The sequence below is a fragment of the Penaeus monodon genome, chromosome 6, assembly GCF_015228065.2.
Source record: "Penaeus monodon isolate SGIC_2016 chromosome 6, NSTDA_Pmon_1, whole genome shotgun sequence".
Lineage (NCBI taxonomy): Eukaryota > Metazoa > Arthropoda > Malacostraca > Decapoda > Penaeidae > Penaeus > Penaeus monodon.
Genome location: NC_051391.1, coordinates 45,501,657 through 45,514,156, shown reverse-complemented (window position 1 = coordinate 45,514,156; position 12,500 = coordinate 45,501,657). Strand labels below are relative to the sequence as shown.

Below are 12,500 nucleotides of genomic sequence, written 5' to 3'. Positions count from 1 at the left end.
GGATAATCTACATAATACATGCACAAAACCGCTCAAAAAAAGGAAAACAAATATCTTGCCATTACTCTAACCGCAAGAGTAGCACACTTTTCCTCCTCCCTTCTGGCAGAAAACATAGAATAGTTAGGCAGTCTAAACTGGAATCAGTAAGGCCACATCATGACATAGATATATTACCTAAAGACGTCCATCAGCAGTTGTTTACAGTAAACTTTCACCTCGTTCAAGCCTCTGGAAGTCGAGATTCCAGTGGTAGAGAACAATGAGTCAATACTTGTTAAGACTCGGTGGTCGTATGTTCGTCTAGGTCGTACTGGAGAGTCTGGAACTTGCGTGGGTACATGAAGAGAGTAAGAGAGAGGACGGAGGACGGGAGGGCTAGTGAGAGTGTGCGCTTTTTTGCGTGTTTGTTTGTGCCCATGTGGAGAATGGTTGTGGGTAGTGACAAACAAAACGGCAAAATAAGGGAGGGAGAGAGAGAGAGAGAGAGAGAAAGAGAGAGAGAGAGAGAGAGAGAGAGAGAGAGAGGAGAGAGAGAGAAGAGAGAGAGAGAGAGAGAGGAGAGAGAGAGAGAGAGAGAGGAGAGAGAGAGGAGAGAGAGAAGAGAGGGAGAGAGAGAGAGGAGAGGAAGAGAGGGAGAGAGAGAGAGAGAGAGAGAGAGAGAGAGAGAGGAGAAGAGAGAGAGAGAGAGAGAGAGAGAGAGAGAGAGAGGAGAAAGAGAGAGATAGAGAGAGAGGAGAGAGGAGGAAGAAGGAGAGATGAGAAAGGAGGAGAGATAAGAGAAGAGATAGCAGAATACAGAGAGGGATAAAATGGCAAATATAAAAGATAAATGATATGAAATATATATATATATATATATATATATATATATATATATATATATATATATATATATATATATATATATGTGTGTGTGTGTGTGTGTGTGTGTGTGTGTGTGTGTGTGTGTGTGTGTGTGTGCACACACACACACACACAAACGCAAAGCAAAGATAGAAAGAGAAAGAGAGAGTGAGAGAGAGAGAGAGGGGGGGGGGGGGCAAAGACAGAGAGACATAGAGGGAGAGAGAGAGGGGGGGGAGGGAGGCAGACAGAGAGCAACAAAGACAAACAGAGCAGTGTAAGGAAAGGAGAAGCAGATGGTGGATTATAAAAAAAAATCTGAGTGGGAGTGAGCGTAAAATTAACAAGAATTTCCAATTGATTGTCTTAAAACACCAACTTCATATATAAGAATAATTTACACCAGAAATTAATGGAAACGTGTTGCCAAGTAGTGCTCATCTCTCTAAGACGTAATAAAACACATTTGTGAAAATAAAAATAATGTACATAAGAAATGAACACAAACGTTTACCGTATGTCGAGTAGACAGACTTTTAAATAACCTATGGTATGCATAAAAAACGAAAGTAAACACACCAACACATATCAGGTCGTATGTGGCACCATCCTCGAGTGGGTCAGTGAACAGACCCGACACCATCCTACCTGTTGTTAGTCCATCTCTTGTACTCTCTGGTGTCTCTCTTCCTCGCATCTGTCTCCTCAAGCCTATATCAAGATGGATCGGAGATTTTGTTGTGTTTTACTCTTGGGATTAGCTTATATGTTCTCCTTCATAGCATTCCAGACTATGAGTGTCATTGAGGTAAGTGCGGAAAAAGAAAATCTTGTTTTTTATTGCCTTGCTCGAAACTCGTGCCTCCTGTGGGCGGCTTGAATAACCCGCCGCTACTGGGCGAACTTTCGTCGCTCTGTATGTTAGAATGCGAATTATATATTGATGTATTATAAAAAAGGCGGTATAACATTTTTAAACATCTATAGATAACATGTTATATTTTGGGTATTTTTTACGAATCAAAAAGACAGGTATCTATATACCATAGCTTATAATTTTATTTCCAATTCATAACGTTATGCGTTCTGTTTGTTTTGGTTTCTATCGATATCGACTTGACACGACGATATATCACGAGACTTGGGGAAAAACACATGAAAGTAATGACGTTTAGAAATGGAAGCATTGCGTGGTACCTGCTGATGATAAGATGACTTTCTAATTATGAATGATAGTAGATCATTTTTTTTTATGTTCATAGAATAAAAGTAACTACAAAGAAGCACTAGGTAAAGCCGTGGAGACAAGGCAGAAAATCAAGCAGTCATTGTCAAGTACAGGTGGGAAGGCATTCATTTTTATTTAATATGCATATGATGAAAATACCAGAAGCATTTGATTCTAGGGTGAATAGAAGACATCGTTAGGTTCTTAACAGAGCAGTTCATTCTAAACTAAGCAGTAGAATATATATGATATGGGTTACTTTTGCTCATAAGGTTACTCAAGTCACTGTAGTATCCATAATCTACATGTCTTTAGTAATGGATATAACATTAATTGCAATTGCCTAAATTGCCTGTGCGGGGTTGAAACTCTAACCCTTTAGATAAGTCAGTGAACTAATGTTTGCATGTCTGTAATTAGCTGTCTTGAATGCTAGTAGTTAAGTTAAATTTTAAGACCTTGGAAATTCAGCAGTCAGATAAACTCACTGTAACTGCAATAGTTAATTTGAAGCCAAGAGGGGGATGTAATATTTTCATGATTACATAAGCTTATTATGATGTACGAATGACCTATATTTTGATGTCTAACTCAATATAATAAATGTAAAGCATCTGCTCAGGCTTCTGCAGCTTTGTTTCACAGCAAAGGACAAGAAGCATCCATTGTGTGTTCTCTGATTCCATATTTGGTGATTTACAAGTTCTTTCCTAATAGTAGAATTGCTGTGGAAGCTGTTGGCCTTTCCTGGAGTGCCAAAGGTGTGGAGGCCAGTGGCAAACTAGCAGGTATCTTGTAAATGTTCATCACTCTCAGCAGATCCAAGTTCTGTTAAGTTAGGACACCCTTGCAAGTCCCATTTTTGTACATGAGTTCCTTCTAGGTAGCCTAAGGACTCAGTGTCCATCTGCTAAATAAGAACTTACATTGATAATGATAAGAATGCTGTAATGCAGCATTGTAGATGCTTTAAGATTCTTCTCACTATGAATATATAGGTAAAAGAAATATCTTTAAATAAGGCCTACTTCCAGGTAAAATCTGTAAATATTACAACAATTTTGGAATTTTGAAATTATGAATAATGAATCTTTTGCAGTTACCGCTTTCTGAATTGTTTCTTTCAGTTTTATTTGGTATAAATCAGTATTATTTGCAGTACTATATATATATTTTGCAAATGCTTAAATTAATGTATTAGTATTTTTTGTGAATGTGTAAGTCCCTTTACCAAGAAATGAAACATACAGAAACTATGCATTCATTTCTGTTGTGTTCTTCAGTTTCACACAAAGTAAAATATTAAGTATTAAGAAGTTGCTCTCCTAACACAGCTTAGATATAGCTGCATGTATGCATTTTCCTAAAAGTAATAAATAGGATGTGTGCTTAATGCACAGGTAGATAGATATATAAATGCTAAACCCATTCAGCCCAGGAGTTTGTACTGTCTGCTGTGTTTTTTGTGAATTTTGTTGCACACAGATAGCTCCACAAGTGCTCAGCCACCAAGAAGTCAATTAGTAGGCCCTAGTAATCACACCTGATATCCCCATTCCTTGAATTTGCATTTTTTCCCCCTTTTCTAATGCTATTAGCCTGAAGTTACTGGGGATGGTATGTAAGTATATACCATGAGCACTGTGAGTTTAGTTTATTAGTTGTCTTTACACATAGATGGCTCCACTTATATACCAATGATTAATTTCTAGTACTACCTAATTCACCTGTTTACCCTTTTCCTTGATTTTTTGGGTTTTTTTTTTTTTTTTTTTAATCTTATGTTGATATTAGTAATGTCAATAATATTATAATAATTATAATATCTAGATTAATAATAACAGCACTGATATTCATAGTCTTAGTAAAGAAAAAAAGAAAAAAAAGTAATATCAGGTGAGGTTACAAGGTCTTCAAATTAACTCCTTGGTGGCCGAGTACTTTTGGAGCCATCTCTTGGAAGAGACATTTCTCAAAACAGTACTAGAGTAGACATTATATTTTCAACGTGATATAGGGTTGATATTAATACTGTCATTATTATTATTGACATTATGATTATTATAATGTCATTAAAATACTAATAACAATAAAAATATGTATATATAAAAAATGAAGGGAAAGAGTAATTAAGTGAGATAGGCCAAATTGAAGAAAAGGTATGAATGAGAACAAATACCTTCACAATACAAGAGATGTATTTAACTGGTCTCAAATATATCTTCATCAGAAATACATGCATACATGTATTTCAGATGAAGATAAGTTAAATACAGATATTTGTTCTCAATCATACCTTTTCTACATTTACCACAATGAATATGGTTCACTAATGATTGACTTCATATTGACTAAGTAAATGTGGAGCTATCTATGTGTTAACATATTTGATAAACTAGATTTACAGTGAACATGGCACATATTTTACCATACTGGGCCATTGAGTTAAAGAATAAGCAGATGACACACTTTATTGAAACATGTATTTTTCTGTCATATGCACACTTCTCTAACCTCAAATGGTACAATAAGAGATTGAATTTATACAAACAAGTTTACTGTTCAAAATATTACTTTATCAGTATCTGTGGTTCTTGAACATTAAAGGTAGATTAGTTGGTCACTAATACTATCATATAATAGAGAAATTAAAACTAAGGAGTCCTGATCATTAATTCAGAGAAGTATCCTCTTTAGTTGAAAACCACATTATTGTTATGTGAAGAGGTATTGAAGTAAAGAAGGAAGTTTGCTCTTTTTGTGCAGATGAAATGCACTCAAGATAGTAGGCTTTTTAACATTCAGTTTGATCAATATAATCATTTAACAGTTCTCATATATGTGAATGCAAATTCAGCATATAAATTTACAGCAAGAGAAAATAATTTCATACTCTACATCATGATAAAAAGTTATTAATGTTACTAATGATGAATGGTCTATCTGTCCTAAGACTGTTCTTAGGTTTTCAGTGAATAATAAAACAATGAAAAACTTCTCGTATTCAGTGATGTTTGACAAATGATATTGAAATGAGCTATCTCAGGAGAAGAAGTTGGAGTGCAGAGTTTGAGAATATGGAGGACACAGAACGTCTACTTGGTGAGGAAGATGATTCGGAAATTAGTGGGGCATCAAGAAATGAGACAGTAGGGCCAAGTGATGACTGGGACATAGAAGCTGAAAGACATCCCCTGACAGAGAGACAGCATGAAATACCCGTACCGCAAAATGATAAAAAAGTGCTTTCGTATATCATGGGTCTTGGTGTGGCATTCATGCTTGTGTTTACTGCATTCAACACTAACGGCATCATGACGGTGAGTGTGGTCTGGTATGTTTGATTTTTTTTTTTTTTTTTTTTTTTTTTTTTTTTTTTTTTTTTTTTTTTTTCTGCATGGTTAATTGGCAGCATATTGTCTCTGCATGACTGTCTTTTCAGTTTGAGGGCATAGTTTATAGTTGGTTTGGTTCTATTGGAAATTTGACAACCTCCAGAGGGATTATTTATTAACAAATACACTGTGGTGAAATAAAACTTTTTTTTTTATCTAATTATATTTTGCACTGTCAAACTTACTAATGTATTACTTTTTTTGTGGATATGAATAGGTATATATGTGCTTGTATGTTTGTTTGTGCTAAAGTGCTTTCATAATTGTGTGTGTATATTTATGAGAATGTCTGTTTGTATGATACAATGAGTGAGGGAGTCCATGTATGAATATTTGTATTTTTAAACTAAAATTATATAGACTAGTTTAAATGGCACACTGATTTTAGATTATTCTGTTCACTAAAATCTACTTTTCATTGAAATCTTGATGAAATTAAATCAATATAATGTTTACTAGTACTATTTATTTTATGGAATTTAAGTTGATATAAGAGTGAACTTAGAGCATTTAATCTGGAGGCATAAATAGACATAAGCTCATGTGGTGAAATGTGCAAAACGGCAAACATTTTATAACAACGCTCCATCTTTAAAAATTATAATTACTTGTTTGAACTGGGACAAGTGATACTCACCTGTTACTTAGTATTGCCAATTGTCATATTATGAAATCATATATGCTTTAATTCTTACTCACTAAGGTATTATGAGAGTGCATCACAACCATAAAATATGTTAATCCTGACAGATACCATTATTTATCAGGCTCAATATAAAATGCCACTACCACACTAGATGTATATACTGTTCAGTATTAGATAGGCTAGTCTTCTGTCTGTATGATAATCAATGAGACATCTGTGGCAGGTGGCAAATCATATTCTATCTGATTAGACTGATAAGATTATTGGTATTCATTGCTCTGAAAGTTAGTAACAGTCAGTAGAGATTTTGCATGGAATATGTAATCTATGTGTATATATATTTATATATTTGTGTGTATATATGTGTATATGTATATAGAAAGGTAGAAATACTTATTGTTGTTAGAACTAATTGTATCAGCTTCTTTGATTGTCTGGGCAAAATGGCAACTGCAATATGCAACAATTTTCAATGTGACTCAAGATAAGTATTTAAAGGTTCTGGAGATACTGTAGTGTTGCTAGGCAAGTTAGTTTCCTGTTAATGTGAGAGTTTATGTGATCAAAATAAATATGTGTTTACACACCATGTCTTCTTGGTAAATTGGTGAGAAAACCATGCCATAAGAATTCTTCATAGAAAAACAATTTTCTTAGGAATGTTTTGCATTTGATAGGTTTACTTAGATATTGAATTTGATGTACTAAATCTTCTTGTTTCTTCTTTTTGTTTCCCTTCTGAGCTTTGAGATGCTTCATCATATAGAATATCAGTTCTCAAATTGAATTATAACTCTCAGAAAGTTTAACCAGCAATTTTATGTAGCTTGGTTGATAAATTGTGAGCTCAGTGGTTGAGTGGGCTAAGGCACCTGAATACTGGTCTAGTGTTTAGGAGTTTGAACCTCTCTGTTGCTGTAAGTGATTAGGACCCAACAATTCATAGCACACGGGTAGGTGGTGAGTTATTAGTGGGCTGAGGCTATGCGTCATCAGATGTCTGACCACCTTTTTATTATTTTTATTATTGCTGATTCATCATAACAACATGGAAGTGTATTTTGCCATTCTTGTACAGGACCACACTTTGAATGTGAAAAGGAAAAGAAAAAAGTTAAAATAATGGAAATGCAAACAGAAGAATCCCTGATTGATGTTAATGTTGAGGGTGATATGGTGGTTAATAGTCAGCCAAGCAATATATGTGAAGATGAACATACCAACTCTACAGCTGCCCCTCCCACATCACAGACAAGATTACCAGATAGAAGATATTGTGCTGTTATACTTCTGTCTGTCTCCTTCTTGATATTATTCTCAGCATTTAAAACAATTTCTATAATTACGGTAAGTGTTGCCTTAAGTTCTGGGATAATATGAAAGCAATATTTGTTGCAAAATGTTTGAAAATGTGTTGCTGCTTTGAATTCACTGTTCTTGTGTATATTTGTGTATTATATACTGTTTTGAAGAGGTTCCTGATGTTTCTGTAGTTGTGTTTATTGTATATATTTTTGACAGTACTAAGTGTTTTAAATATATTCATAAATGTTTTTCCTTGTTCTCTTCATTTGAGCATTTTGTATTTAGGTTAATCATTCCTTGAATACATATGAAGAAAAGTGACTTTGTTCCCATAATTTTTAAAGCCATTGCAAAGTATTATTAATTTACAAGGAGTTCCTTACAAGCAATAGACTACAAACAGTAACCACTGGAATATATTTATATAATGAGACATGTAGGATGTAGAGACAGAAGGATCTCGGAAATATGTTTTTAGAAGTAATTGGAATTTATTTTTATTTTTATACATTTCTCAATTAAAGCTAAGTGTTTAATTGTATGGGAGTGTACAAGGCATTGAAACCATACAGTATCATGTTCCTCTGAATCTCTAATTGTACTTGTCTACATTAATCACAGGTATAACTTGTGCTTGCAGTTGTAAATGTGGAAATGAGTGTTTTAGTTTTTGGTTTATATTAATTGTAAACCATAACATTGTTTAAAAAGGGCAGTTTTTTGCTCCATATCAGTATGTCAGTGAGAATATAAGGAGTAACTATTGTTCTGCTTAGAAAAAAAATGTTGAATATTTTATCAGTCAAGACATATTTGTATTTGGTATAGTTTGGTTACAGTATTTTTTTGGATTCAATGTTTTCTATGATATTTTTAATTAAATAAATTAATGAGAGATTGAAATTTCCAATTGACTTTATTACTATAGATGGACAGCCAAAGTTTTGTTTTCTTTTCACTGATATGCAGTTTTGATTTCTAGAAAATTATTCAATATTTCCATTAAACATGGATGTAACATTTAATCCAACTGGCATTGGTATTTGTTTAATGTCACACCTTTATCTATCAAAGCAGTAAATTTTGCATATGCTTATTTAAACATGTAAATTGCTAGTACACACTGCTTTGACTTGGTATTAGGTGGTATGGTATAGTCTTATTTTTTAATGTATCTTTGCTTCTGTTGCACATGTTTATGTTTTGTGTTGTGGTTCCTGTAATTTCACTGATGTCATTTTAGAAACTAACCATAAAGACTTTGAGATATTTATTTTCCATAGGTTTTGATGCAAATTACATCTTAACATGTTTTGGTCATCATGATTCCATGTACCGAAAGTAGGAAGTTATCCAAGCAAAAGTCCTTTCTTGTGACCCAACTTCTTTTTGCCATGTTATTTAAACCTCAACATCATTTTTTACATTTAGTTTGTAGTACAGTACTTAATTGATTACTACATCACTTTATTTGTACTGCTGTTGATTCTAGTGTTAAAAATTTCTGTATGTAATTTTCATTATGTGCATGGCTCTCTCTCTCTCTCTCTCTCTCTCTCTCTCTCTCTCTCTCTCTCTCTCTCTCTCTCTCTCTCTCTCTCTCTCTCTCTCTCTCTCTCTGTCTCTTTCTCTCTCTCTCTCTCTCTCTCTCTCTCTCTCTCTCTCTCTCTTCTCTCTCTCTCTCTCTCTCTCTTCTCTCTCTCTCTCTCTCTCTCTCTCTCTCTCTCTTCTCTCTCTCTCTCTCTCTCTCTCTCTCTCTCTCTCTCTTTTATTCCTTTATGTGTGTGAGCTTGTGCGTGTGTGCCCGCGTGCATGTGTTTTGTTATTTGATTGTTTCTATTTTGTTTGTTTGTAGTCTTGTTTGTAGATGTATAGGCTTATATGCACACGTTTATATATGTTTAGAAATATAGCACATAACATTTCTATTACGTGATGCCAGTTTTTGCAGTTAAAAAACTATAGTAGAACGGATTGGAGAATGTGTGAGCATTGCGAAACGTATTAAAAAAATGTTGAAGAATGACAAGAGAATGTTGTTTTTTGTTCGTTTCACTTGCGCACCTAATTGGCCCTAACTTAAACCAAAGCCCAAACTTAACATAGGCCTAAACAATAACCTTACCTGATCTAAACCTAGACTAACGTAGCCTAAACTTAAACATAGACTAACGTAGCCTAAACTTAAACCTAGACTAACGTAGCCTAAACTTAAACCTAGACTAACGTAACCTAAACTTAAACCTAGACTAGCAATGTATAGCTGCATAATATGCGACGCTATCAAGTGAATGCCGGGGGAACTGAATTAATTAAACTCGATGTTACTTTTTTTGTCTGCTTAAGTGTTCTGTGGAGATTGTGACCTTACCGGAGGACAGACTTCAGTTTGGATAAAAATAGAAAACCAGTGTCAGTTCGAAGAATATCTTAGTGCATTCTGACATCTGCAACTACAGGACAGCAAATAGATCAACACTGTACATGTACAATCTTCCTCATTTACATTCCGTAAATTACTGGAAATAGGAACTGCCGAAAGCATAACGAACAGAAATATCGTCAGAGTTCGTTTTATAAAAAAAAGAACCTTAGCCAAACCCTGTGACATGCCAAGGGAGGGACAGAGAACGCGTAGGTCAGGTGCAGGACGCGTGCGTTGCATGTTCATGTACTCGTTCTAAAGGTCTACATCCTGCCTGATCAACATAAAATAGCCGGGTTGGTTAGATCGTGCTGCTCATCATTGGCTTCCTCAGCAACTCCATACACCAACTGTCCAGATTTTGTTTTAATCGTTGTAACGATATTTTTGCAAAATATCGTGGTAGGAAGTATGTCACTGTATGCGTGACACTTGACTAAAAAAAGTTTATTACGCACCGTCAGTTACTCCTCGGGACCGTGAAAAGTCTACGGGAGAGTTGATTGTTGACTCCTTTTCAGGTCTTTCAGGTCCATTTTATCATACTCGGGTAAAGATTTCAATGCGCCATTACAATTATCATTCCTCTGATTCAGTTTATTATTGAGGCAGTATAGTTGTAAAAGGATAGATGACTGAAAGGTTGCACGTGGGTTATTGAGTAGGTAGAGAGACGATAAAGTTTAGACGTGTAGGGTAACAGGCGTTCGATGGGTTTTGAAAGAACTTGAAGGAAGAACAGTAGCGCCTTAACGTTGCAGTCAAGGGTTAGGTCTCGAGGGGGGGAGGGTGATCGAACAGGGCGAAGGACAAGGGGTTGCGGGAGGGAGGGGGAGAGCGACGATGCTGAGGGGAGGGGGAGATAACAAGGGAGGATGGGGGAGAGTGCAACGAGGGATAAGATACAGTGGGTGAAGGGTGGCCGAAGACAAGGAAGGGTGAAAGTGATTGGAGAATCGAAGTGTAAAATAAGACTCACTACCTGTTTGAAAGGGAGGGACGAATGAACTGAGCTTAAAATGGCCGAGTCTCCCCTTATGTAGGGCCCTTTTTGTACTCAGTGGCCTTGAAGTGTCTAACGGATTTTTTTTTTCGTTCTCTCTTTCTTTTTTTGGCGGAAAGTTGACCAGTGTGGCACGTAGCACTCCAGAGTATTAACTCTGACGTCACAATTAACACCTATAACGCTTTCGTCGTATTACGCGGTCGCTCATGTGACGGTTGCAGACCATAGCTCATTATCATAATTTATGAATTTTAAGAAATGAGACATTTTGTCGTGGTTTTGGAATACTTTTTTTATTTTAATTATTTATTTATTTATTTATTTATTTATTTATTATTTTTTGATAGAAGAAAAATAAATAGTTTGTATTTATTACGGTAGCCAACAGTGACGCAGTATAATTTTTTATGTGTATACCAAGTCCTTATGTTACATGCGAAGTTTGGCATAGGTCATCGACAATGCGAATAGGGTACCGTCCAAAATACAAAATGTACCACTTGACATGTTATTATTTTTATCATTATTATTGATATTGATATTAACATCAATATTATTATTATTACCGTTGTTGTTGTTTTATTATTTTTTATTATTGTTGTTGTTATTGTTATTGCTACTGTTATTATTATTATTATTATTATTATTATTATTATTATTATTATTTTGTTGTATATTATTACAGTATTATTATTATCATTATTATCACTCTTTACATGTGAATTATTTGTACTTACAATCTGGTTAACGCCATTTCAATACCCGTCATATTGCCGCTGTTGTTATTACGTCTTCTTTGGTTCGCATCCGGACGAGGGCGCGCTGCGTGGTGTAAGAAGCAGTAGTGTTAAGGTCATAGGTTTGGCAAGTTTGGATAGTCATGATGTCGGGGATAGTAGTGCCCAGTGCACGAGGTACCCAAGATACCCACTGTACTTTTTTTTTCTTCTTCTCCTTCTTCTTTCTTTATTTTTACAGGGTATTAATGATGTGATGTTGCCCTAGTACGAGTAATGGTATAAGATCAGTTACAGTGTATCCGTAACCAGTAACATGAGGCGTACTGTTCATATTCTGCAGTGCTCAGTACTTGGTCCCAGTGCACGTTTACTGTGCTGACAGCAGGACGTACGCAGATTTTACCGTACACCTGCGGTATCCCTTTGCTGACATCCTCATAGATTTTGATCAGCAGCTGACCTTGTGGTTCCGTTAGAAAACTCGAAATTTTGGCTTTTCTCAGCGACGGATAAGCTCAGTCGTTGTCCTTGGTGCGGGGCGTGGTGACGCTACAGGTCCTAGGCCGGAGAGAGCAAGGCCCAACCGGCCGCACTCAAGTGTCAGCCTTAACCCTAGCCACAAGTGTGCTCTTCCTTGGCAGCCGTGTGTCGTCGGCACCGCGTCTCGCCGGAACCACCTGTAGCAAAGACGTCAGGCCCTATATTGTTATAGTAGGCGACAGAGGTAGTCAGAGGAAAAGTGGGCTAAAATAGGTCATTGTTCAGATCTATGTAAGCATTTGTTCCATTGCGGGGAAACTGTGGTTGTCGATACATCAGTCTGCGTCGAAATCCTTCCAAATCTGAACAAAAAGTTAATGACGATCGTAGTCAGAGGTGCATGTAAACTATTCCTCACCTCTTTCAAGC

The 12,500-nt window shown here is 35.7% G+C and overlaps 1 protein-coding gene across 7 annotated transcripts in view; it reads left to right on the top strand.

Annotated features, from left to right (window-relative positions):
- Positions 1-1,493: 1,493 nt before the first annotated feature.
- Positions 1,494-12,500, top strand: part of LOC119574567 (UNC93-like protein MFSD11) — a gene marked incomplete at its 3' end in the record, with an annotated part of 37,229 nt that continues 26,222 nt past the window's right edge. Inside the window, 2 exon segments of one of the 7 annotated variants that reach the window (XM_037921842.1) lie at positions 1,911-2,007; positions 7,194-7,462. In XM_037921842.1, coding sequence (XP_037777770.1) covers positions 1,926-2,007; positions 7,194-7,462 — 351 coding nt within the window. 7 annotated transcript variants of the gene reach the window in all.